We start from the raw sequence: 27,502 nt of genomic DNA on the forward strand, positions 1-27,502 counted from the left end.
ATAGCTTTTTTGTATAAAAATCAAAGCAAACAATCCTAGGAAGGATCCAAAAAAATCCAAATTCGTCCTTTTTCTCTCTCCTCCCAAGAAAAAAAAATAAGAGAAAAAAACCTCCTCTCTCTTGAAGTGTGTTCATCTCTCTCTCAAGTGTTCTTCACAAAAGGAATTCTTGAATTCCTTCTTCTTCTCCAAGGCATCACACAATCAAGGATTATTGGAGTGTTCTTTGAATCTTTTTTAGCATATAAAAGGGTTGGACAAAGCGTATATCTTGGATCACCAACCCTAGAGACAAGGATCGCGATCAACGGTAAGGATTCCTTATCTTTGTGAAGTAGAAAAAGCATGCTAGGGTTTTAATTTTAATGGATCAAATCAACGAGTTTTTCTTTGAAATTCCAGTATGTAATAATATAGATTATGAGTTTTCAAAATCCAAAATTTCATCCAAAAATTAATTTTCCTCCATTTAAAAATGGTTTTCGTTTGTTTTTATTCAATATGGATTTAAATTAGATTATAAAAGCAAGTATTTGAAAACATGGTTTTTTTTAAAAACTGATATTTTCTGGGCTTTATATAAAATACAAAACTATTGGAAACTTAATTTCCAACCGCAGTTCGGCCGTTTTATTTTTCATTCTATTTTTCAAAGAATAACCCCGAAAAGGGTTATTTCTTGATGAATGGAGCCAAAAGTATATCAAATCATGTCTAAATTTAGTGAAAGTTTGTTTCCAATAGTTTTACAAGGTTTTTAGATCACCCAAAAATTTTCATATTTTTTGGAGTTTATTTAATTGGATTATTAATTATTTTAAATTTCGGCCATTTTTAATAAATACCAAATGGTTTTAAACATTGATGAAACTCTCCAGAATTAAAAATTAATAATAAATGAAATTTTCCGTTGAAAATATTTTTAAAAAAAATATGGTTTTTACTGTTTTCTAATCGTTTCCCCGTTTTACGTGCCATAATTCTTTTTCTTATTAAATTAATAAATTTTCAAAATTTTTCCTTACAAACCAGTAACTTAGGTTACTGGAATGTTAGAGAAATATTTTTAATTTATTTTGCAAAGAGTTGATAAGGTTTTATAATTTATTTTAATAAATGGGTTTTAACGCCTAGGAAACAAATTGATCTCTTTTACTTAAAAATCAATTTTAGGGAGGAGCTTTAATTTTCAAATTTTGAAATTTTTATACAAAATCATATGATCTATTATATACCTACTGAAATTTTGACATGATTTTAGGATACCATTTATTCTGCCTTTTAATTAATTCATTGATTTTATCCGAATTTTGTGTGAATTGTAATTGGCATCAAATCTTAATAAAAACCTTTGAAATTTTTACAGTAGTCTAATACCGTGATTCTATCTATGCTGGAAAAGGTTTACTTGATTTGATATTCATATGCTAAGAGTTGATTTGTCAATTTGCAATCTGAACTAAATTTTAGAAATTAAGAAATTTATAGGAAAACTTATTCAAAATTCATGAAACTCTTCCCGTAGTCTAAAACCATTCATATCTTGTTACGGGAAAAGTATCAATGAATTTGAAGTTTGATTACTTTGGGTTACTGTGTAATCCTAGTAATCCGGTCTTAATGATATTAAATCACAATTTAATAGCATATTAGCACAAAAATCAGTAAACATCTCCAAAAAATTCTAACTTTCCATCATAAATTCAATCCCTAACTTGTTCGGAACAGAGACCTTAAAGTTCAGAGATCTCCCATGTAAATTTGCTATATCGCGATAGTTTAACTGCCGAGATCGCAACCGTAATCGTATACTAATTGCGATCAATCCTACATAATTGGAGTGCGTAAATTATAGTATATTATTGGCTCCGAGGTCCGCTGTCCACGAAAATCTTGAGAAATGTACCAGGCAATAAGATACTATAACTTACGTGCTAAATTATACAAGGATTGAGAGCACGATTCCCGTCCATGGTTGCGATTTGAGGTCAAAACTTGCAAACCATAGAGCCTTTGGTATTCCTTAGATGTTTAGGAATAAAAAATCCCCAAAAATAGAAAATCATTAAGTTCAACAAATCGAATTAACTCGATCTGCGTCTTAGGAGCCGTTGGATTACGGTCTCCTATCGCAGGAACCTTTAGGGCCCCTTCACGTCACGTTGTGTCTTAAGTTTTCGGGAGTCCTAGAGTTAGGAGTCCAGCCTCATCACGGCCGTTTGCTATGGATAGCAACCGTGTCATAGATCTAGTTACACTAGTCACCCAATTTTCCCCTACGACAAACCTAGTTACCTAGGATGTAGGTTAACCTGCATTAGTCTAAGGGACTTGCACTTAGATAGGACCATATAGCATCTTAGATGAAGTCCTAGGATAATAAAATCATCAAATTGAACTAAATAATTTCTCTTAAACTATTGAAACAGTCAATCCAATCTAGATCGGTGTCCTAAATGAGTTAGGCATAAGTAGCTTAGTTTAGATGCACCGAACTACGATCGACTCTGATTCCAGTGAGGCGGGGATACGTAGGCAACTTGGATACTTGAGTGGCATACCAAGCCCGAGTCGGCTCCACACATAAGTGGTGGGGTTTTGTACATTAATCCTTAAATTAAAAGTAATTAAATCACTTAGGACTTTCCATGAAATTAGAATTTTAGGAGAACTTTCACTTAGATTGAATTCAAACAAATTAAGAAAATCAAGATACACATTTAGGAATTACATTGAAATTAGATCTTAGGATGCATGTCACGTAGTTCGTACATTAATATAGAGTTAACTGAGCCATTTAAAAGAAATTCAAAAGAGTTAACTTTTGGAATTGAAGACCGATTATCGGGCAGGAATGGTGCATGTGGTGGTAACTTCCCATACCTTCCATTCTCATAACCAGGTAACGAGTCTAGATTTCTGATCAATTATGGGTCCTAGATCCCTCATCTAGGTGGCGACTCTGTCACTCTCTTTTGCGTGGAATTCGGATTGCCTTAGGGATCCCAAGTTCACGAAAAAGATGAATTAAATCACACCTTGCTAGGCTCAGCGGCTTACCCCTGCCCTTATGGGTACTGGATTGCACGTTTGTTTGCACCCTATGACTTGGTTGCTTCCTGCTTGGTTGGGTAATTAAAATCAATAATAAAAAGCACACGCCATTGGCGTGGGTACGAGAGACCAAGAGAGAGGGAGGCGGGTCGCGTCGCCCCTCTCGCGGGATCAGGTCCCACAAGCATATTCTTGCTGATGTAGTAATTAGGCTTCTCCCTTTTAGACTCAATATCTTGTTGAGCAAGCATGCAACCCATCGCTGTATCCGTGGTAGACAAGTACAACAATAACGGCTGGCCTGGCATAACTGGCGATAGAACAGGGGGCAAGGATAAGCATTGCTTAACTTTTTCAAAAGCCGCCTGACACTCTTCCTTCCACTTCTTCGAGGAATTCTTCTTCAAAAGCTTGAAAATGGGTTCACACGTCATCGTCAGATGTGCTATGAACCGTCTTAAATACTGAACTTTTCCAACGAAACTTTGGATCTGCTTTTCCGTCTTAGACGGCTGCATCTTTTGAATCGCTTTGATCTTTTGTGGGTCCACTTCGATCCCTCTTTCGCTGACCATAAACCCTAAGAGTTTTCCTGATGTAACACCAAAGACGCACTTACTCGGATTTAGGCGAAGCTTATACTTCCTGATTCTTTCAAAGAATTTTCTTAATAAAATTATATGCTCCGGTCGAGTCTTGTCCTTTACAATCATGTCATCTACTTAGAATTCGACATCTTTATGAATCATATCGTGAAGAAGAGTTGTAACAACTCTCTGATATGTAGCACCAGCATTTTTCAGACCAAACGACATCATTTTGTAGCAGTAAGTACCCCACTGAGTAATGAACACTGTCTTCATCATGTCCCCAGGTGCCATCTTAATCCGATTGTAGCTTGAAAATTCATCCATAAAGGATAGAAGAGCATGTCCAGCTATATTATCCACCAGGAGATCAATATTCGGAAGAGGAAAATCATCCTTAGGACTTGCCCTGTTCAGGTCTCGAAAATCGACACACATTCGAACTTTCCCGCCTTTTTTGGGCAGCGGTACAATGTTTGCAAGCCACTCTGGGTATTCAATTACTTGTATGAATTTTACTTCTAACAGCTTCTTTACCTCTTCATAAACTTTCAATTCCCATTTAGTTTTGAGTTTTTAGAGTTTTTGCTTCTTTGGTTTAGCATCAGAGATTAAGGGTAAGCGATGCTGAACAATTTCTTCACTTAATCCTGGCATGTCATCATATGACCAAGCAAAAACTTCCTTAGTCATCATGCTTTAAACCTGAAGATCCATAGTTCAGATCTAGTGAGTTACAATAAATATCCAAGAAATTTTGCTGGAAATTGACAAGATCCAAGGTTTCGAGTTCAGATTGGAGCATCGCTTGTGATATCTATTCATGTGGCTGGAAATCAAAAGTCAGATCTGAATTTGAACGTTTATTCATTTGCTGAGGTAATTTTAAATTTTTTTTTTTTAATTTTTATTCAACCCACCTGTTTTAGAGTTTGGAATCATTCATTGATTTATCATTTGGCCTCCACTAATGTATGCGAGGTAGAGACAAATGCATTCAGTTGATTCATGTTTGAAATCGTATATGTGTCTCTCTGTTGGTCATAGCCTCAAGTTGATTTTCTCATAAGAAAAGAATAGTTGAATTGTTGAGACTAGATAATGGATAATCTTCATGCATCACATTTGATATAACTGTGCTTTGTTGGTTGCATTCTTTAGTTAATTTTCATTTTTAGGCATTATTGGTCCTTATGTGAACTGGTTATTGTGTTGTTTTCTTATTGGAGGAGGGTATCCTTAGTTACTTAACCTCTTGTCTTGTTCCCCTTTTTAATGAGGATTAACTTAGTTCTTTAGATTGCTTTCTACCTATTCGTTGCTAGGGCGATGAAGGAGTTATCCCAAGCCCATCATTTAGGGGACTTGCACAGTCCCAATAGCATTTTCCCTTTTATTTAGAACATTGTTCTAGTCTTTTAGATATTTGCTTACCTTAGATCGTAGTCCTTCCTTCATTGCCAGGGGCGATGAAGGTGTTAGCCCAAGCCCATCCTTAGGGGATTTGCTCAAGTCCAAGTAGATCTCCCCTCCTTTGTATAGTAGACTTGTCTAGTCATTTTAGAGACCTTTAGGCGTTAGGTCTCCTCATTGCATGGGCAATGAGAGAGTTATCTGAAGCCCCATTAGGAAACACAGTCGGTCTCATTAAGGTGATTCTCCTTTGGAGACATGCCTTGTCATTTTAGAATCTATCCCTTGGGGAGCCCTTTTTTAGTTTTGTAGAAAATTAACCCATAGGATGCATACACTGTCTCATTAGAGTTTAGTTGCATCTTTGAGGAGACAAGCTCTCTCTCACTAGAAAGTCATACCTTCTTAAGGAGAAAGGCTTTGTCTCATTAGTGAGTTTCTCTCTTAGGAGGCCTATCCAGCCTCATGTTAAAGTCCCCCTTTTCTTTTGGAGCGAGTCTTTGACTCGTTTGTCTTTTTAGTGGTATTATTAGAGAGTCTTTGACTCATTTGATATTATTAGAGAGTCTGTGACTCATTTGACCTTTTAATGGTATTATTTAGAGAGTCTTTGACTCACACGTCCTTTAAATGATATTATTTAGATAGTCTTTGACTTGTTTGTTCATCTACTTAGTGTTATCAGTTAGGAGTTTCTCCTTAGTGTTATAGTCGATCTTCTTTGTTAGAGACTATCACAGTCTCATTAGAGCTTTGCCTTTTGGGATCTTAGATCGTTTCTTTGTCTTTGACATTAGTTTACCTGGTTTAGGGGTTTCCCCTATTGACCCTAGGGTTTGGCCCTAGGGTATTGCTTTGTGTATTCCCTTAGGTCTTTGACCAAAAGGGTGAAAGCGGTTAAAAATTCAAAAAACATCTAAAACATTTTTAAAATCCAAAAAAACATTGGAAAAGCTTTAAGATCTAAAAAAAACATTGGAAAATGTTTAAAATCCAAAAACATTTGAAACTTTAAAAATATCAAAAACAGTTGAAAAATATCAAAAACCTTAAGTCTTTTTGAATTGCTTTAAAGGTTTGGAGAGTTCATTTCAAAATATGTTGGCTTGATCCTCTTCCACGAGGTACGTAGTGCAGTTTGGGATCCATATCCAAAGTTCAGCCAAACTTTGTAAATAAATCATTCAAACTCTTTAAAAAAGTACAAAAATAATTCATAAACCTGTTTTTGAAAAATCTTCCTCTAGAGTTAGGATTTTGTCCCCGATAGAGAGTTTTAGAGTTAGGGTTTAGTCTTTGATTTGTTGTGTGCTTGTTTGTGCTTGTTTTAGAGTTAGGGGTTTGTCCTAGAGTTATAGGAACGCCTCCGTCCTGTCAGTTGGCGATCCACATCGCCGATTGATGACAAGAATAGGATGCTCTAGTCCGCCCTTTGTTTTCCTTAGGAAACACAGCCTAGTTACACATAGGTTGTAGGAACCACCTGCATTAGCTTAGGGCTAACCTGCATTTAGTTAGGATATATAGTGTGTCCTAAAATCCACAATTCACTGGAATTTAAATGATCGCTCAAGAAGATTTAATAATTAGTTCGGTCTTTTAGATCGAGTCTAGGATAGAGGTCTAGGTGTCCTAGGCATCATAGTTTAGAATAGGTGCGAAGAACTATGTTGCCTTGATTCTTAGGGAGGCGGGGATACGTAGGCTTCTTTGGATGAACATCAGACCATCCAAAGACTCGGGCTAAATCGTTTAGAGTCTTAGGATTTGTTGTGTTGTCATGATTTGTATTTTGTTGCGTCATCTTACTTTCATGCGCATACCTTATACCTTTAGCTGTAGCATGCATGCGTTTGTCCACCAGAAGTTAGACACCAGTTAGATATGTCACTCATAACCTAGTTGTGCTTTAGGTGACACATCTTTTATTTTATTTTGTGTGTGCTTATTATTTCATCCCCGAGTCATGCATGATTAGTTAGACGTCTTCTCGGGGATATTTTGTTCCCATTTCACATGATTTTGCCCAAAATTCTTTGGAGTTAATAATAAATGGCATAAGAGACCAAGTGTTCGCACTTGGACGAATTGGGGTGGCTCTTCGGACCTTCTCCATTCGTAATCAGGCACGGACCCATATATATTTCTGGTTATCCATTGCACAGAGGATTTGTTTTGGGGTTCCATGGCCTATCCATGGATGGCGACTCTGAGTTTTTTTTAGGTACGTCTTGGTTTGAGGATTCATCCTTGGATCAAGAGGTATCTCATTTATCGCCACTCGTGCTATGCTATGAGGGTGGCACCTGTTTTGGGAGTTCCTTGGTAGAGCTCTCCTTCACATGTGAAGATCTTTGAGGATTGCAGGGGACTCATCCCTCGGCACTCGTATTCTCTCGGATCGGGGTCCACAGGCTGGCGACTCTGTTGGGGAGTTCTTGAAACATTGCCTAACTCTTTAAAAATGTCATTTTTACTAACTTTGGAGAAATTTGGACTAAAATCATTTTAAATGAGAACTCTATAGTTAGAATCCAGGGGCACCAGATAGGTGTGTAATTAAAACAAATTATTCACATATTGCACAACATATGTTATCATATTCTTTATTTCTTTCATAATTTATTATTATTATTATTATTGGCTCTATGAAGATAGATACAATGCGTGCCAGACTGGGAGGTCATTACCCTGACGGAACTGCTGGATCTATTTTCAATCTATGCGCCGGTGCTGCAGTCGTAGACATTGGGCGTACTTTTGTCTACAGCAGCCGATGAGCAATGAAGCATACTATGTATAACATGGGGCGTACTTGTGTTATACATATTAAGTATGGTTCATACGCTTATTACACGATAGATTGAGTTTGGAGCCCTACTTGGTTTTATATATTATGTATATACTTACTAACTTAGTGAAACCCAACTAGGAAGTACATGTGTTTATATAAGTATATTGCATTCATATAGGGTCGAACATGTGGTACTTACACATGTGAAGCCTAGAGTTAGGAGCTTTGTCCCATTTGTAGACTAGGGTAGCTCATTTTATATGGCTACAAACACGGTCCTAGCACACTCATCAGTCTGTCTTGAATAAAAACTTGCTTAACTCCGCTAGATTAGAATTAGGGCTGGTGCCCCTGGTTAGGATATATGTGTATGTATATATACCTATATATACTGATTATATATATTAAGTTTCTCTTCTTTGTTAGAGTTTCTTATTCATTTCAATCGGTTATATCCATTCTTTATTCAGATCTATATCTAGTCAGTGGTTCTTTCTTGTTATTACCTTGGCCATGATTTGTTCTTCGATCTTTTGGTTATAGGATTTGACCCATTGTCATATGTTCTCACCTATGGTCAGTCCTTCACTTACCTTTCTTTGGTAACCATATTTCGTCTACCGATTATGAGCTGATTTTACCACCATTATTCATATACCTTTGGTTGAGTTGTGTGAATCCTTTCTAGCGTCGTCATGCTGCCGGATTTTATCCAGAATATTTTGAGCATGACTGCTATTCTTTAGAGTTAGCTAAACCATGAGTTTACCTTACCTTGACTTTCTTGTCTAGCCGTTATGATGCCGAATTTTTTGCAGAACATGTTAAGCATGATTGTTATTCTTTAGAGTTAGTTAAACCATGAGTTTACCTTACCTTGACTTTCTTGTCTAGCCGTTATGCTGTTGAATTTTTTGCAACACATTTCGAGCATGATTGCTATTCTTTGGAGTCAGTTTACCTTGCCTTGATTCCCATGTGTAGCCTTGATTAGCTTAGAACCCATTTTTAGTGAGAACTTTTGGTTTGATCAATTGTATTTGCATCCTTTCAGTTTCACTAGGTTAGTGGCCTGTACATGTCGTTCTCGTGGTCATAATTTCTTTGTTACCCTTTGATTATGTATCCACTCTTTTTTTTGTGTCATAAATTCATCTTATGCATATATTACTCAGTAGGGTTAGATCCTTATTTATCTACTCATTATGTCTTAGATCTGGTTGATGGCTTGTCCGCTGTCCTTATGACCATGGTCTATCATTTTGATCCTCTTGATCGCACAGTTGATGATATTCATCGCCAGATTTAGATCCGGTTTATGACCTACTTCTGTCATTTTGGTCTATTTTCTAATCTATTGGTTATCTCTCATCTTTGATGAAAAATTCAATGTCGCAGATTGTATCATTCCCGTTTAATTAATTGTCAAGTTTATTCTTATTATTTACTTAAAAGTTATCTTCCTTCCCTTATCATCTTGTTCTATCTGAGTGTAAGGTCTGATCATGGCGAACAATTTGTTAGACAAGTTGATAGCTGAGACTATTAAATCTTTTTCGCTGAGGTGTGAAGAAAGGAGTGTGGCTGAGCATTTCATCTGTTCATTTACCCATCTGAATAGTCGCGGTAAAAATTGGAAGTTTCTTCAAGCAGCTGCTGGATTTTGGGATCCTGTTTTCCATGTCTTTCGATTTGGGTCTTTTGAACTTTGTCCTATATTTGAAGATTGTTGTGCCTTGTTAGAGCCTCCTTCTGAGGGACTTTGGATCCGACCTTCAAGCGTAGACTCCCCTCATGATCTTTTTTGCAAATTATTCAAAAATAAGATTGTGAAAACTCTGTCATGCTTCATAGAGAAAATATGTGCAATTTCAGGTCCTCATTGAATTGTTTTCCAAAAACGTCGATCCTACTGACTCCCAGTTTCAGGAATGTCGACGTAATGCCTTAGTCTTTGCTGTCTTTGGACGCCATGTCCTTCGTAGAGACTCTAGTACTGCTCCTTTCACCTTGTTGACGATAGTAGATCAGATAAATGAGGGGAGAAATCATGTCCCTACAATGCTAGCCGAAACCTTTTATGGCTTAGACCTTATTGCAAAGTAAAAAGGTGCAGGATAATTTTTCGGATGTGCTAAGCTGTTATATGTGTGGCTATGTGAGAAACTCACTATCCTTCAGCCACAAAATCGCATTGAGTACACTCTTAAGAGTTTTCATTCCTGGAAGACAAAGATTAAGCAACCCCAGCTTAATGAATGGCACCATTGGTTGCAGAATGTAGGAAAAAACCAATTTCGTTGGGTGAGTCAATCCTGTCCACAAATTATCACCAGCACCTACCCATACTCATTTGTCTATCTTATGGGTTTAGAAAAATCATCTTTCTATGCACCTTTGTGTTTCTCTTGTCAAATTACTGGAATTTTGTGTCCTCCTAATGTTATCACACCACCTTGTTGTGAAGACCTTACTCCTGATCTCATTGCATCCATAGTAGCTGCTTGAAGATATAAAATCACGGAGAAGAGATTTGCTTTCGCATCTAAACCGAAGGGAGGAATATTTGGAGGGCCCGCAAACCGGAGAGCTCGGATTGGAGAACCTTGAGGATCTTTGGCACGAGATTATCATTTCTTTATTGTCTTCATTTGTTTTACTTGAATGTAATCAAAGTGAAAGATTATAAAAAATATAAAGAAAGGAGTTTTTACTTAATACATGTTATAGACAGTTGGGGATTCAAAGTTTCATCAATTTTCATGTCGCTAATCGCCATCGTTGTAACCTATTTTGATATAATCAATACAAAATGGTTTGTTTTCTTTTTCTCTATTTGTGAAAACTACCTTATTTCAGTTGTCAATCATTTAATCTAGTTTGTTAACTTCCAATCAGGATTCTGAAAGATAGCAACCATCGCTCCGAAAAAGGACTCCCAGGTTATACCTACCTGGTCTAGACCTACCTCAATGTTTAGACTCGTTAGTCACTTTAATTCTCCTGTGTCATCTACAATACCTTTACCATCTTCAGCAGAGTCATCAGGTTCTTTTGAAGTAAACCAAATGGCTGACCCGACTGACCTTCTGTTGAATATGCAAGAAATGATGAAAAACCTCACTCGAGACATGGCAGGAATGAAAGAGGAGATGGCCCACATGAAAACTCAGATAAGTAATAAGGCTTCTGTATCTAGAGGACCCATACTTCCACCTCCTCATGTCCCATCTCCGGAGTTGAATAGGCCTGCTATCTCGCCTTTCGAGGTCGATTTAGATGATGAACAATACGCTGCAGAGTATTGTGCTCCAAGGGTTGATAGAGAGAAAGAAATGTTTGAGAAACTGGAAAGAGAGAGTTCTGAGAAGTTTGGTAAATTAGCTCAAGAAATGGAACAGATGAAAGTCCAAGGGCCAAAGAAATTCGATATTTCTGAGTTAATAATGTCTTCGACGGTCGCTTTGCCGCCAAACTTCAAAGTCCCTGATTATGATAAGTATGTTGGAACTGGATGTCCACGCAATCATGTGAGATGGTTTTTCATTCTATCCCAGCAGTATGGTCTGAGCTGCGAGCAGATGGCCCAGTTGTTTCCAATTTCTCTGGTAGGAATTGCAAAGAAATGGTTTTTAAGGCTGAAACCAGAGGAGGTGAGAACCTTGGAGGACATTTCTGAGAAACTGATAGAGCAGTTCTCGATGGAAGAAGGTATTGAGGTCACAAAGAGAGACCTAAAACAGCTGAAGGAAGGTTCTGAGGAGACATTTACCTACTTTATCAGGCGTTGGAGACGCAAGTCTGCTCAGCTGAGCCAGAGAATGTCTGAATCATAGTAGATAAAGTTAGTTCTGAAAAGTTTGTCTCCTCAATACTTTCATTTCTTGGCACCGCAGCATTATCCGAACTTTTACCATCTGATCAAGACTGGTACTCAGATAGAGGATGCCATAGCAAAGGGTCTGAGAGCAAAAGTTTCTTCTGAGATCTGAGAGGGTAAAAGGCCGATAATCCAGCCTAATGAAGTTCACACTATCAGTTATACAAGACCTGCGGCCAGAGTTGTTACAGAAGTTGCAAGGATACCAAGGAAGAGGACTTTTGACAGAAAGTTTGATCCCCTTCCGTATCCTATAACGATGATACTCAAGAGGCTTATGAAAGATAGAAAGATCCGGCTCCCGGATATCAAACCTCCACCTAATTCCTTACCATTTTGGAAGATGGATCAATATTGTGAATATCACAGAGGTCCGGAACACTTGACTGAAAATTGTTTGGCCTTGAAGCATGCGATCCAAAATATGATTGACAAGGACGAGCTTGCAGTTGAGAGACCAAACGTCACCCAGAACCCACTTCCTAACCATCATGCTATTCCTCCTCCTGCTACTAATGCCATTTTTACTGATGAACCTCTGCTTGATCCATCAACTCTCATTTGTGCCATTACCACAGAAAAAACCTATGTGATGAAGTTTGACGAGGGGGAGCTGGAAGCAGTGGAAAAGAAAGAATGTTATGTAATTTCGTTTGATGATGATGAATTTGCTGAGTCGTCTTCATCTCAGTCTTGTGTATTTCAGACTGACAATGTAGCAGAGACAAAGAAAGCTCCGTATGTCCTAAGGGCGGATGATTTCAAAGAAGAAAAAGTCAATAAAGCGTCGTATGTTGTCCGAATGGAAGAGGATGAACTGTTGTTCTTAGATGACCAATGTGACGAGATGCGTCATATGACTCGAGGCGGACGTGTTTTCAAACCTCCGGAGTTGAGCGTAGAGAATCCTGCAGAAGTTGCGAGAAATGTAGAAAACCAGAGGTAGAATAAGGTCAGCGTAGATGAAGAAGAGGAGAGCTTGTTGAAACAGCTGAAAAAGACTCAGGCTAATATTTCAATATGAGATTTACTCATGGCCTCATCAAAGCACAGGATGTTAGCCCTTCGAGAGCTTAACTCTGCACAAATCTCTGTCGACACCACTCCTGATGAGTTGGTGAGTTTGGTCACCATGACAAGAGTGTCTAAGACCCTATCTTTCACTGATGATGATCTGCCTCCTGAGGGCCGAGACCATACAAAATCTCTAAAAATCACTGTTGTTTGTAATAAGAAGAAGGTGTCAGAGGTGTTAGTCGACAACGGCTCTGCTTTGAATGTCTGCCCACTGAGTACTGCGACAACCCTTGGATTTGGTCTTGAAGACTTCATCCCGTCTGAGCAGGGTATTTTAGCATACGATGGCACTCGCAGAGATGTAATCGGAACTTTGGTCACTGAGATACGGATCGGAGGAGAAGACTTCGATATAGAGTTCCAGGTCTTGGATATTAAAGCTCCATTTCTATTGTTGCTTGGTCGCCCATGGTTGCACAAGTTTGGGGTTGTTCCGTCTACTCTTCACCAAAAGTTGAAGTTTGTTCACAAGAACAGAGTGATAACTGTGAAGGGAGACCCGTGCCTTGAAATAGGGCATATTACTCAGGATTTGGCTGTGGGAAAGGCCGAGGATATAAGTTTGACTGGGTTTTCGCTAGAAGTGATTGCCATCACCATTGAGGAAGCTATGAATGAGGAAATTTGTTTCCTAACCAGCACTAATTCGAATGTCATCAAGATAATTCACCGACAAGCGTACATACTAGGTGGCGGGTTAGGTAAATATCATCAGGGTTTGACTGAGTTCCCTTAGTTTAAAGCATTCAATGGTCTATTTGGGCTGGAGTACAAACCCACGAAGAAAGAGGTTAAAGAGATGAAGCAGTTGATGATGAAATGGGCAGAATGTCGTCGAAGAGGGTTAGAATTACCGATGGCGCCGATTAATTTGACAATGAACGGCCGGTTCCGGAAAGAGGGTGCAGACTTTTCCTTCTGTGGCTTTGCTGAGACTTGGCTGGATGAGAGTACAGGACAGAGGTTGCCGGGCTTTGAAATTTTCTTTGATCTGGAATTAGAAGATGAGCCGACAGGTATGCAGATCACAGAAGTTGAGTCAGAAATAGATTGGGTAGAACACATAGAGCCGAGCCTTCTGAGTTTGCTGTTTCATAAGAAGTTTCAGACCGTTGCTGTAATCTTGGCGGATTTTGCCGAAATTTTATGGCGAGCACGGTGGGACCCTAACCTCGGTTAGGATGCAATTTGGGCTCCCAACTCACTGATTTGACGAGGGTTTGTACAAGCAACGCGAACTTGGGTTCGGTCAAAATGGGGTGTCTACAAGGCCCAGGAGATGCAGCGACACATTAAGTAGCCATATGAGCCGGACCTCCTAACCGAATGGGAAAATGAAATACAATCACCATTCGTCGAGGCCATATCTAAAGCCCCACTCATCCTGAATTTTCATCTCCCTCGGTTAGAGCTATATGGCGGTAGGGCGATCCATTAAAGTACCTCCAAGCTTACCGCAGAGCGATGGAATTTAAAGGCGCGGGTGATGCCGTTATGTGTCGAGCCTTCTCCTCCTATCTGAAGAGAGGAGCAAATAGCTGGCACACTCATCTCAAGACGAATTCCAAATCATCGTTCCGGGAGCTCGGTCGGGAGTTTGCTACGTACTTCGCTAATAGCCGACCACAGAAGAAACCGGTTGATACACTCCTATCCCTTCGACAGGGAAAAGAAGAAACGTTGCGAGCCTTTATGGTAAGATTCAGGGCAGAGTTGTCCCAAATTAAGGATCCCAATTTTGAGATGGTAAGAGCAGCCTTGCGATCGGCCATTCATGACCGAGACTTTAAAGTATCCTTCAACATGGACCCTCCTCGAGATCTGCAGGAATTAATGGCAGATGCAAACAAGTATGTCAACAATGAGGAATCTTTCGCTAGGGAGAGGGAGATGGAACTCGCAAGAGCCCTAGAGAAACGAAAAGAGGACCCCCGAACAACCAACGACCAGAATAAACCCCCGCGGTCGGATAATAGGCAGCCCGTGGCCAACAGCCAACCCCCCCAGCGCAACAGATGGAAAGGTACAACTACACTCCCCTTAATACTACCTTCTCTAGTATTCTAGTATTCTATACGAGATTAGGGGGGAGGAAGATATTCAGTGGCCCAAAAAGATGAAAGGCAACGGTCGGAAGAGTAACACCAATAAGTATTGCCATTATCATGGTGACCATGGTCATACCAGCGATGAATGCCACCATCTTAAGGAAGAAATAGAGAGATTGGCCTGGCTCGACCATATTGATAAATACCTTCAGAACCCTCGACCGACCCTCAAGTCCGAAGTGCAAAGGTCGATTGGATTGTCTCATCAAGTAAATTAGAATCCCTCCACCTCCGCAACTGAGCAGGCAAAAGCACCTGCTGAGGCAAGACAGTCCCAACTAAAAAGTCGGATACTCTTTTAAGGATCGCCGGGAGTATTGGCGTAATAGTCGGGGGATTAGCCTTAGGAAGACCCACTTTATCAGGGCAAAGAGCATACGCAGCTCAGGTTAACGTGGTGGAGACCCCGGCGAAGAAGCCTGAAATCCCGCTAGGCAACCCAAGAGGGGCGTGAATTGGGTTTCTTTAAAATGCTTATCCTCTTCAAAAACTCTTCACCATAATTACTCTAGTTTTAACTTTTCTCAATCAAGTTAATTTGATTAATTAAGCTTAATAGTAATTATGTAAACTTCATTTCCTAGTTGATTTTATAACTTGATTAGAATGATGAAAGGCTTAATTAGTAAGAGATGAATATGCAATTTCAACTTAAGTGCTAATCACTCACTCAAGCAAGGGTATGAATATTAAAGCACATACAAGAGAGAGTAAGAGAGATATGTACCAATCACCAATCAAGAGAAGGAGGTAGAGAGACACGAGGCTTTGACACAAGGGCTTTTATAGTGGTTCGGTCTTAAACCCAAGACCTACTCCACTCTTCTCAAGTTTGCTCTCCTTGAGGTATCCACTATCTTCCAAGGAACTCAAATACGGTGTTCCTTTCGGCTTGTACAATCCGAGTGTTCAAGCTCTAAGGGTCTTAAATATGGCGCCCTCTGTTGCCAAATACAATGAAGAGAAGAAGGTGTTGTTCACTTGCCTCTAGATAGGCTAATACAAAGTAAAGCTCACAATGCACTCTCAAAGATGATTACAAGTAATGCCTAAACCAATCTCAAATAATTTTCTCAAATCAATGCACAAGAGGTTGGTGAGAGAAAATTAACCCAAAAATAGTTTCAAGTAGTTTTCTAGGGTTATTTAGAATTGGAGCATTATCATCTAATCTTTTGGACCATTTGAATGGGTATATATGAAGTCCCAACTCCATATGACCGTTTAGGGGGCAAAACAGTCAAAACTGGGTCAAAAAGTCAACTAGCCGTTGGGCCTCCAACGGCTATATTTTTTTTGAACAAATACACTGCTCGGAGTTCCGAGCTCGGAGCTCTGAGGGTATTCTCGGAGTTCCGAGAAACCAAACAGGGATTTAATTTTAAGAACCTGGAGCATTTCTCGGAGTTCCGAGACTGGATTTCCAACAATCAGTGTCCAACTTGAAAAATTCATATCTCCTTCGTTTCTATTGGATTTCGACTGTCTTATACTCTATGGATATGAGAAAAATGAGAGCTATCTGTTAAAAATATTTTCAAAAATATTTGAAAATTTTTTAAACACGTTCGGATAGGATTTAGTTGCTGGTCCAGGTTGTTCACTTGGAACTCTGTTTTGTTCAATGTTATGTTGAATGCCATATGGGACCCAACATGTTGGTGCACCACCATGGCCATTCACTTATCCATTTAAGTCTTTAAACAGTGTGTTAGTCTCTTTGAAAAATATATTTTTAGGGGTTTTAAGATGTGCCTTGATCAAGAGAAAACACAAGAGAGAAAGGTGATACATACTACCATTCTAAGTACTCTCTTGTTCTCTTGAGCCAATCTTCATTTGATCTTCAATGGTGTGCTTGGCTTGCTTTGGGATCTTCAAGGTTGAGCTTCTTTGCTTGACACCTTCCAAGGATGATGTCACCATTTGGTTCAAGCTCCTTTGCAAGTTGTTGATCCACAAGCTTTGGCCTTCATTGATCTTCCTTTGTTTGTGCAATGCTTTGAGATGGTTGTTGGAACTTCTCCTTGGTTGATCCTCCAAGGTATGGTTTGTCCAAGTATGCTCTAGCTTCTTTGTCCTTTGTTTGGTTCATCTTCAAGCATAGGTCATCAATGGTGTGTGCTAGCATGGATTGACATGTGAATTCCCTTTGTGTAGCACAACACTCAAGGCAAACAATTAGTCCATAAAAGACTAATCAATTTGTATTTGTTAATCATCAAAACAAGGTGATTGATGAACCCATGGGGCACCCTTGGGCTTACAAAGCCTCGTTCCGAGTCTACAGATAATGAGGATCTGATAACTTTCTCGGAGCAAGACTACGGAACAATTCAGCGGGATCAGGATCGAGGCAGTTGTATCTACGCCTCACCTCAAGATCAAATTTCCTATGAGCGCGGGCGTTGGGGAAGTGAAATGAGACCAGGAAAAGGTCAGAAAATGCTACACTGAATACATAAGGATTGCAAAGAGAGGCGAAGAAGCACTCCATATCGCCACCACTGACCCTCGGTCAGACAACTGAATGACTCGGGGAGAGCTGGTAGAGGAATTGGACCTAGTACCCCTCTTCGAGGAAGATTCGATACAGACGGTTCAGATCGGATCCCTCCTTACTGGTAAGTCCCGAACCAACTTAGTCAGTTTTTTTAGGACTAACACCAATATTTTTGCCTAGTCTACTTTAGATATGCCAGGTATACCAACAGGTGTAGCTGTGCATTTACTCAGCATCGATCCATCCTTCCGGCCAGTAAAACAGAAGAAACAGAACTTCGTGCCAGAATGCCGAAAGGCCATAAAGGAAGAGGTCGATAAACTCCTACAGGCAGGATTCATTAGGGAAATCCATTACCCAGAGTGGTTGGCCAGCATGGTGATGGTCAAGAAAGCGAGTGGGAAGTGGCAATATGTGTTGATTTTACCGATCTAAATCGCGCCTGCCCAAAGGATCATTATCCTCTCCCTCGGATCGATATGTTGATAGACGCTACGTCCGGTCATCAGATGCTGAGCTTTATGGACGCCTTCTCCGAATACAATCAGATACAGATGTATTCTCCCGACATCCTTAAGACATCCTTTATCATAGAACAAGGGTTGTTCTGTTACAAGGTCATGCCGTTCGGCCTTAAGAATGCGGGAGCAACGTATCAATGATTGGTGAATAAGATCTTCACTTCACAGATCGGTCGGAATATGGAAGTATATGTCAATGACATGCTCGTCAAAAGTCTAGAAACCTCCAGCCATATTATCGACCTCCAAGAAGCATTCTCCATGCTACGGAAGTATCAGATGAAGTTGAACCCCTCGAAATGTGCTTTCAGGGTAACCTCCGGCAAGTTCCACAGTTTTATGGTAAGTCAGCGAGGTATTGAGGCCAATCCAGAGAAAATTCGAGCCATCCTCGATATGGCACCACCAAAAAATATAACTGAGGTACAGCGACTCAACGGGAGGGTAGCGGCTTTAAGCCGGTTTATGTCAAGGTCTGCTGAGAAATGTTTTCCCTTCTTCAAATATAAAAGACTTCCAGTGGACAGACGAGTGTCAGGAAGCTTTTGACAAGCTGAAGTCGTACATCCAGACTCCCCCGGTACTCACTAAGCCCACATCATCTGAAGAGTTATACCTCTATCTGCCAGTCAGTCCGTTGCAGTCAGTGTTGTCCTAGTCAAGCAAGAAGGCAAGGCTGAACAACCAATTTAACAACCAATTTAACAACCAATTTACTATGTTAGCCGAGTCTTGCATGACACCGGGACTAGGTCCCAAACCATTGAACAGTTCGCCTTTGCTGTGGTTGTGGCCGCTAGAAAATTACGGCCGTACTTTCAGGCCCACACCATAGTGGTCCTGTAGACACCCCATTTTGACCGTACCTTGAGCCTCCCGTGTTTGAGTAAAAACCCCATCAAATCAACTAGGTAGGGTCCCAAACTTCACCCTAAGCTTGCTTAAGGTCCCTGCAAAATTTCGTCGAAATCCGAGCGCGTTTGCCTAGCGAATGAGCTGAGAGAGGATCGCAGTGCAAATACGCAAAAGGGGGGTGGATTATCCGGAGCGGTGCAGATCGTGGTCTTAATAAGACACGATAGAACCGCGCGCCCATCAATTTTTGCGTCAACCGCGCGCCCATCAATTTTTGCGTCAACCGCGCACCAATCAAAAAGCATAGTGCCAATATCAACTCTGTTATTTTCTTATAAAAGTAAAAAAAAATCATAAAAAAGGAGGAGGCCTCATTTTCGTTTTATAAAGGATTAGAGAGAGAGATCCCCAAAATCACAAACCCTAATTCCCCGTCGTGAATCATCTTCTCCGGCAAGCTTGGCCGGATTTCGGCCAATTCTCATCGACGGCAAGTTTTTCTTCTTCCTTCTTAGTTAGCCTCTGCTGCTATTTCCCTCCTTTTATAACTTCGAAACCCTAGATCTGCATAGATCTGTGAGACTGAGGGATCGGATTTCTTTTTTTTCTTTTAAAAATCTAGAGAAATAGAGAGAGAGAGAGAGAGAGAGAGAGAGAGAGAGAGAGAGAGAGAGAGAGAGCTAAGGTTTTAGGGTTTCATCATCTCCGTTTTCTTCTCCGGCGAATTTGGCCGAATTCCGGTCAACCTTCCGGCCATTCTTGCTTCAGATCCGCAAGTGATCTACAAATTGCATGCTCGTATCACACTATGGCTAGCTCAGATCTGATGTTTGGAAAGCTTCAGTGATATAAGGAGAGATCGAGAGATTGAGAGAGAAGAAAAGAGCAGAAAGGAGAGTTTTTGAAAGAAAATTTCAGAGAGCTTCATTTTCATATCAAAGAATTGGAGAAAGAGGAGAGAGGAATCTGTACTAAATCTAAAATATATGGCTACTTTTGCTATTTTCTCCATCTTCGAATCTCAGATCTACAATTTGAAAACCTAACTAAGAAAGGAAGAGCTGAGGAAAAGAAGAGAATTCAATGGCCATTTCAGAGTTTTTTTCTGCCATATAATCGTTTCAGAGAGAATTTAACATAGGTATTTTTTAATCTAATTCAAATTTTTTTTATGAACTATGTGTTAAACGTCTGCGTTAATCTTTGTCCGTATGAATGGTACTTAATCCTTACTTGACTTCATGTTTTAGTCATGATTTTTGTTTTGAATGAAAATTATCATAGTTGTGATGCCATTATTCTAGAGTTTCTTGGAATTCATGTCTTCTTTAACCTAGTGTAAAGATGGTGTCATGAGAGAATCCTACAAATTTTTGTGTATTTGGTGGTAGCTGGTTTAGGGTCTTACCTGTCCTTTGGATTTGCTTGTTTAGCTTCTGAGATTTGTATTAAATTCTACCTGATTCGTGGAATGTTTTTATTGAACCAGCTTCATGTGTACTAAATGGTTGTATAAACACTCAGCTTATTTGGATTATAGGCTCATGATTATGTCTTAACTGTGTTCATACGCTCACGCAAATTTGCATAAATTTAGCATATGTATCACTTTATCTCTTCTTTAATGTTCTTTCTATTTATTTGATTGTCCAGGTTGGTGTATTTAACACCATAATTTTGAGCTTGTATATATGCTTCTTTTAATATGTCTAGATAGTACAGGAATGCAGTGTATATTTTCATCTATGGGTTTTTCTTCACTAGGGCCTAGTTAAGTTTAGTAGCTTATTCTAATTCAGCTCGAACTAGTTCAGATTTGGGGAAATAACTTTGTACAGATTATGCATTAGTTGTCTTCTTTTACTGGTTACATATAATGGCTTACTCTTTCATCTAATTCCCTTTGAGCTAAAAAGTAGATGAGTTTATTTGGTCATTTGACTGGTTGTGGAGCTGTGATGTTATCTTTGCATTCTTTTGCCAAAGTATTTAGATCTTATGTTAGAGTTACTTAGAACTTTTCATTTCCTTGGTGATTTTGATACTCTACATAACTAATTCATTACTAATCTGTTAAATGATTCAAATGTTATGGAAAAAATTGTCAAAAGGGCTGATCTCTGTACTCTTTTACTTTAATAATATCAGTCCTACTATTATTTTCTATTCATTTCAATAGGTGTGAAGAGCCTCTACCCCATTGAAAAGTACCGAAATGAGAGTGGGTAGCAGAAAGAGTAGTCATATCGGGTTAATGTATTTGTATTGTTCCTTTTTGTTCAAACCATTATACTAATTCTCTATGTGGTCTAAGAATACCAAAAGAAAGAGTCCATGTCAATAGCTTATTGTTTGGTCTCTCATTCAAGTCTTCTAAGAGTATAAAGCTTACTTGATTTTCTAATTAGAGTTCTGAGTTTGCTTTGTAAAATCCCACAGTTGATGTTCACTCATGTATATTCCCATTGTGAGCATCTCAGCTGTATCATATCCTTTAGACAAATTTTGTATAGTTTAGATTTTTAGAAGCTTTGGGTTCTGATAGATTGTAACACGTAAATCCAACATGTACCTTGATAGTGGCAGCCCTCACACCAAGGCGATGAAGGCGCTAGCCCAAGCCCATCATTAGGGGACTTGCTCAGTCCAAGTAGCACTCCCCTCTTCTTTTCAAAAGACTTGACCAGTCTTTTATATGTGTATCTCCTAGACATTAGCAACCCTTTCATTACAAGGGTAATGAAAAAGTTCTCTAGAGCCCTCTTAGGAGACAAGCTATGTCTCGTGCAGTAATGTCTTACCTCTTTAATAGACAGGCTTTGTCTCATTAGTGAGTCGCACATAGGAGGCTTGCTTAGCCTCATCATTAGAAACTCCCTTCTTAGTTGAAGACCGACTTGGTCTGTTAAAAATCATACCCTTCTTATCTCCTCTTCTCTAGGAGACATGCTATGTCTCATTAGCACCTCTCTTTGAGTCATTTTGTTTTGAGTCAGTCTTTAGCATAGGAGTCAGTCCTTCAGTCTTTCAGGAGTCTGTCCTATCATCATAGGGGTTAGGATTCTTTCCAACCTCTCATCAAATCATGTGATTTTTATCCACTCTTGCAAGGTATAGTATGCTGTCCAATCTTTGCAGAGTCGTGTCTTTTCCCCTGTAAAGCATAGGATGCTGTCCAACCTTTGCGGGATATTCAGGAGTCTGTCCTCCTCTTATGATGATAGGATTCTGTCCTCTTGTATCAAAAACATTTGAAAAAACCAAAAATCTCAAAAATCTTGAGTCATTTAAGAGAAGTTAGGAAATCTATTCCGAACTACGTTGGCTTGATCCCTTTCAACAGGGTACGTAGTGCAGCTTGGGATCCACACCCCAAGTCCAGCCAAACCTTTAAAAATAAACATTTCAAACTTTTCAAAATACAAAAATTCTTCAAAAACTTTTCAAAAAGATCTTCCCCTAGAGTTACGAGTATGTCCTAGCTGTTTAGGGTGTTTTAGAATTAGGAGTCTGTCTTGATTTGTATTGATATGGTGTGTCCTGTCGTGTGAGTGTCCCTAGAGTTAGGAGGCCTCGAGTTGATCGGTTAGACATTTAGTCGAACCGATGGCTAGACTAGGAAGCATATAGTCAGCCCATGGTTTCTTTAGGATGCACAGCCTAGTTACACATAGGATATAAGGCCCACCTGCATTAGCTTAAGGCTAATCAACTTGCATTAGTTAGGGCATATAGAGTCCCAAAAATTACAACTCACATGAACTTAAGCAATTGTACAAAAAAGCTTTAAAAATCAGTCGAGTCTAGTGGATCGAGTCTAGGATAGCGGGTCTAGATGGTTAGGCATAGTAGTTTAGAATAGGGCATCGAACTACGTTGACTCCGATTCTTCCCGAGGCCAGGATACGTAGAGCAGCTGGGATGGACGGCCATCTTGGTCCGAGTCAAGTCGCATTAGAGTTTTAGGATTCATTTTGTCCAGTCATGTATAGAATTGAATTGTATTGTGTGTTTTGCTGTGTTTTCTTACTTTCATGTACAGATCCTATACCTTTAGCTCTAGCATGCATCTGTTTGCATACCAGAACTCAGACACCAATTAGGTATGACACTCATAACCTAGCTATTATTTGGCGACACTTCTTTCATCCTTTTTATGTGTGCTTATTATTCATCTCCGAGACATGCATGATTAGATAGACGTCTTCTCGGAGATATTCGTTCCCATTTCAGATGACTTTTGCCCAAAACTCTTCAAAATCAATAAATAAATGGCATAAGAGACCAGGTGTTTGCACTTGGGCGGACGAGGTGCTCTTCGGACCTTCCAAATTCGTAACCAGGCACTGACCTTTCTTTTATAATCTCTAATTATCCATTGCAACAGAGCATAGTATGGGATCCTTGGCCCACTTCCTTGGATGACGACTCTTCTTTGTTTAAGGTACGCCTCGAATCTGGGCTAGTCCCCGAATAGAGAGGTATCTCACCTTTGTATCGCCACTCATGCTGTGAGAGGCACTTCTTTCGAGACTTCCTTGGTAGAGCTCTCCATTCACGTGGATGATCCATAGAGACTTAGCGTGTGGGGACCCGTCCCCCGCCTCTCTCGGATCGGGGTCCACAGGTCCTTACCAACCAACCGCTCTGCAAGATTCTCCAAGGGTCAGAGACATCCGGATGAATGATTAGTTGGGTGGTAGAGTTGGGGGAATTCAATATACAGGTGAACCACGCCCCGCTATAACCTCCCAAGGAATGGCGAATTTTATCGTCCAATGCACGGGACCGATACAAGACTCTAGGCACAGGGGGAATCACTAGCCAAATAACAAGATAAACAGTACCCGTGGATGCTATTTGTCGACGGATCAGCCAATTCGGGAGGAAGCGATGCTGGATTAGTCTTGACAGGTCTCGACAGATTCTTGGTCTAGTACGCCTTGAAACTCGACTTCGATGCTTCAAACAACGAAGCCAAATATGAGGCACTCCTAGCCGGGCTATCACTCGCCCTAGAACTAGAGGCCGATAGACTCAAAGCACACACCGACTCTCAGTTGAGTGTAGGACAGATCAATGGATTCTATGAGGCAAAAGATCCGAGGATGCTGAAATACTTGGAAAAGGTCAGAGGAAAAATCTCCCTATTCAAATAACTTGAAATCGTTCAAATTTCAAGAAATCTTAATTCAAGGGCGGAGACTTTGTCCAAGATGGCTTCCTCAGAAACCACGAATTGGGGTAAGGTGTATACTGAAGTACTCTCTCGCCTCAGCATTGAGAGAGATGAGGTTGCCCAGATTACGCCTGAGCCCAGTTGGATGGACCCTATAGTACAGTACCTCAAGGACGATACTCTACCTAAGAACCGAAAGGAAGCGCAAAAAATTACTGCTAAGTCCGCCTTATACGTCTTGAAAGGCGAGGTACTTTACAAACAGTCATTTTCATGGCCGCTACTCAAGTGCCTACGACCTTCGGATGCTGACCGAGCAATGGCTGAAGTACATGAAGGCATATGTGGCGATCACTCGAGGGGCAAGGTGCTGGCCCACAAAATCCTTCGCCGAGGATTCTTTTGGCCGACAATATTGGACGATGCTCAGAACTATGTGAAGAAATGCGAGCAGTGCCAAAAGTTTTCATCAGTACCGTGACAGCCCGCCACTCAGGACATTCCCATTTCCAGCCTCATCCCCTTTGCTATGTGGGGAATGGACCTATTGGGCCCCTTTCCTCCATCGGTCAGTGGACATACGATGTTGTATGTCGCGATAGACTACTTCACCAAATGGGTAGAGGCCAAAGCGGTAAAGAAAGCCATTTCCAAAGTAACAGAGACCTTCTTTTATCATGACATTATCTGCAGGTACGGGATACTGATGGTGTTAGTTACCGATAACGGGCCACAGTTCGCGAGCGAACAATTCAGAAGTTTCTACGACGGGCTCGGAATCGAACAAAGATTTACTTCGGTCGGTCACCCTCAAGCAAACGGACAAGTGAAGGTCAGCAACTATATCCTTCTTCAAAGCTTCAAGAAGAGGGCGAAGATGCCAAGAGCACTTGGGCATCAGAATTACCGAATGAACTCTGGGCCTACCGTACTACTCCTAGAACCGCAACAGGGGAATCTCCATTTAACTTAGCATTCGGGGTGGAAACAGTTATACCGGTCGAGATAGTGATCCCTTCTCCGAGAGTCGAGAGCTATGATGAGCATCTGAACAATGAACTGATGAGGAGTAGCCTCAATCTCATTGAAGAAAGCAGGGAAAAAGCTCGGGTCCAAACTGCCGCATACCAACAAAGGGTTGCTAGGTACTACAACCGTCGGATGAAGGAAAGGGCCCTTAAAGAGGGAGATCTGGTGCTCTGTCGGGCAGTGATATCAGACCCAAAGAGCTCCGAAAAACTCGCCCCTTCATGGGAAGGTCCCTACTGAGTTATAAGGATCCTACGCCCAGGAGCTTACCAATTAGAAAGTCTAGATGGAACACCGGTACCTAGGATCTGGCACATGCAGAATCTGAGAAGGTACTATCAGTAAGTTGATTTCATTTATTTTCCGCCGTTATCTTGTTTTTCTTGTTTTCTTTTTTTAGATGCAGGAATAAGTAGAGACAGTTCTCCTACAATGATGTAATAAGGAATCACTTTAATGAAATAAAGTTGAAATTTGTTTCAAAATGTTCGTGTTATATTTCTACTTGTGTTTGAAAAATGTTTGATGTTATTTAAGCTTTGTAAATATAATCCCTGATGATTGTGTATATAAACTAATCTAGCACGATAAGGCATTCGTCTAATCCCTAAAACGGAAAGACACAAGGTCGATAAATTTCTTTACTAAAAAATTTATACATATGTTAACCTTATAAGGTCAGCGCCCACCGACAGAGAGTATAAACCGGTTGAAGTAGGATGAGGCACTTGTCTGACCCCATCGGCTGGAGGACCCGATGCCCAGATCTTCGGATCAAGCAGATGATACATAGGTGCAACTGAGGCTGATCACCCTGGATACCACCACAAACATCACTGGATAATAAGGCCCCTCTTTTCAAGGACGGGCGGGTCAGTCAACTTCGAACTGATCGATCGAAGGACGGCGACCGACGTGCAAAGCACAAAGGGAATACCCAATAGAGCGTATACCGTAACTAAAATGGGGGAAGCGGAATAGGACTGAACGTCCGGCCCACCCTCACATGGATTCCCCTTCTTATTCTTAAATAAGCATGAACGAAGGAACAACCAGAACAATACAAAGTAAAGCCTTGCCCCTCATAGAGGAAAGGCATGAGACTCAATATATATAAAAGAAAAAAATAAGTTCCATCCCCACCACAGAGGTGGGAATAAAGCCTCTGTATAAGTTAAGAGGTACCTATAGGTACCGAACAAACAGTGCCAACATAAGCACCAAAGTATGCACCCCATCTGGAGGTAAGTAATACAGACCAAAAAAGTAAATAAGTCTTTGCACCATAGTGCACCCAAAACAGAATTTATAACATGGAAAGAGAAAGAGTTTAGGAGTCAAGCTCGGCGATAGTTGGGGTTTCAGCCGAGGCGCTGCCTGAGGAATGTGAAGGCGCTCGACGGGGAAATTTGGCATGATCTCTAATACTTGTTGTTTGCATTTGGCAAACCTCTTTACCTCGAAGTCAAGGGCTTGGAGAGCCACCTCAAAAGCAAACTCTTCACTCCCTTTGAACATGGCCAGCGCCTGCGCCTCTACCGACTCCCGGTCCGCCGCCGATTTTTGCAAAGTTTCCCTTAACTCAGATACTGTCTTTTTCTCCCCTTCTAAACTCGTGCGTAAAGCTGCTACCGCACTTTCGTCTTCCTGACCCTTTTGCTCCAACTCCAAAACCCGAGTCTCCAGAAGCGTGTTCTTCTCCGTTAGTTCATTGACGGTGTTTTTGAGCTTCAGGATCTCGGCTAGCCCATCCATGATCATATTGGAAGCTGAGGCACTGAGATCGCTTACCTGGAACAAGGGAAGAAAGATTAAGGAAAGCACTCGAAAAAAATTGCGACTACGTAATAAACGGGCTGCCTTCTTTTGCTCATGTAGCAGTGTGCGACTTAAAACTCCGGGGCTCCAGGTTTTTAGTTCGACCCTGTCTATTGGGAGAAGACTGGTTAGGCTCATCTCTACCCCGTCCCTCTGGTTGTGTCGGGCCGAGTCTTTATCCCCTACCTTCCAGGAGGGATTAAATTGATCTCCCTACATCTGCGCATGCTTTTCAGGAATGTCAATGTGGTGGAAAAGAAGTCGGGTCCATGCACACCCATCAATAGAAAGTGGAGAAGGGACACTGGGAGTTCCATCGCTCGAAAACTCAATAATGGTCTCTCTGAGCTTCTTACTGGGGTCAGACCTCTCCCCCTCAGGGAACTCTGTGGACTGACCGAAAAGACTCTGCAGAGGTGGGGCGGTTGAAAACTGGACCCCGAACTTGCTTTCCGAGCTCTCTCCAACACTGATGAGGAAATCACAAGGCCTGACTCGGAAGGAGCCTCAACTCTCTTAGGGGCCTGAGGCTGCTTGGAGGGTTCAGCCTTTTTAGGAGACTCGGTAAACTTTGGAGCTTCGGCCTTCTTTGGAGGTTCTATCCGTTTGGGATCCTCGCCTTTCTACCTCGGCTTTCTTGGGAGCTATGGCCTTAGTAGAACCCCCAGTTTGTTGGGAAGCCAC

At 40.7% G+C, this 27,502-nt stretch overlaps 2 protein-coding genes across 2 annotated transcripts; both read left to right on the top strand.

The window, feature by feature from the left end:
• Positions 1-24,008: 24,008 nt before the first annotated feature.
• Positions 24,009-24,452, top strand: LOC143850385 (uncharacterized). The gene has a single exon (XM_077359640.1). The coding sequence runs from the start codon at positions 24,009-24,011 to the stop codon at positions 24,450-24,452; it is 444 nt and encodes a 147-aa protein (XP_077215755.1).
• A 134-nt stretch (positions 24,453-24,586) lies between these two features.
• On the top strand, positions 24,587-25,240 carry LOC143850386 (uncharacterized). Its single transcript, XM_077359641.1, has 2 exons — positions 24,587-24,605; positions 24,708-25,240. Exons 1-2 carry the CDS (start codon positions 24,587-24,589, stop codon positions 25,238-25,240), a joined length of 552 nt encoding a protein of 183 aa, XP_077215756.1.
• Positions 25,241-27,502: the final 2,262 nt, after the last annotated feature.

This window comes from Tasmannia lanceolata, unplaced genomic scaffold (genome assembly GCF_043159265.1).
Source record: "Tasmannia lanceolata isolate RefF3 unplaced genomic scaffold, GAP_Taslan_0.1 ptg000018l, whole genome shotgun sequence".
NCBI classification, from domain to species: Eukaryota; Viridiplantae; Streptophyta; class Magnoliopsida; order Canellales; family Winteraceae; genus Tasmannia; species Tasmannia lanceolata.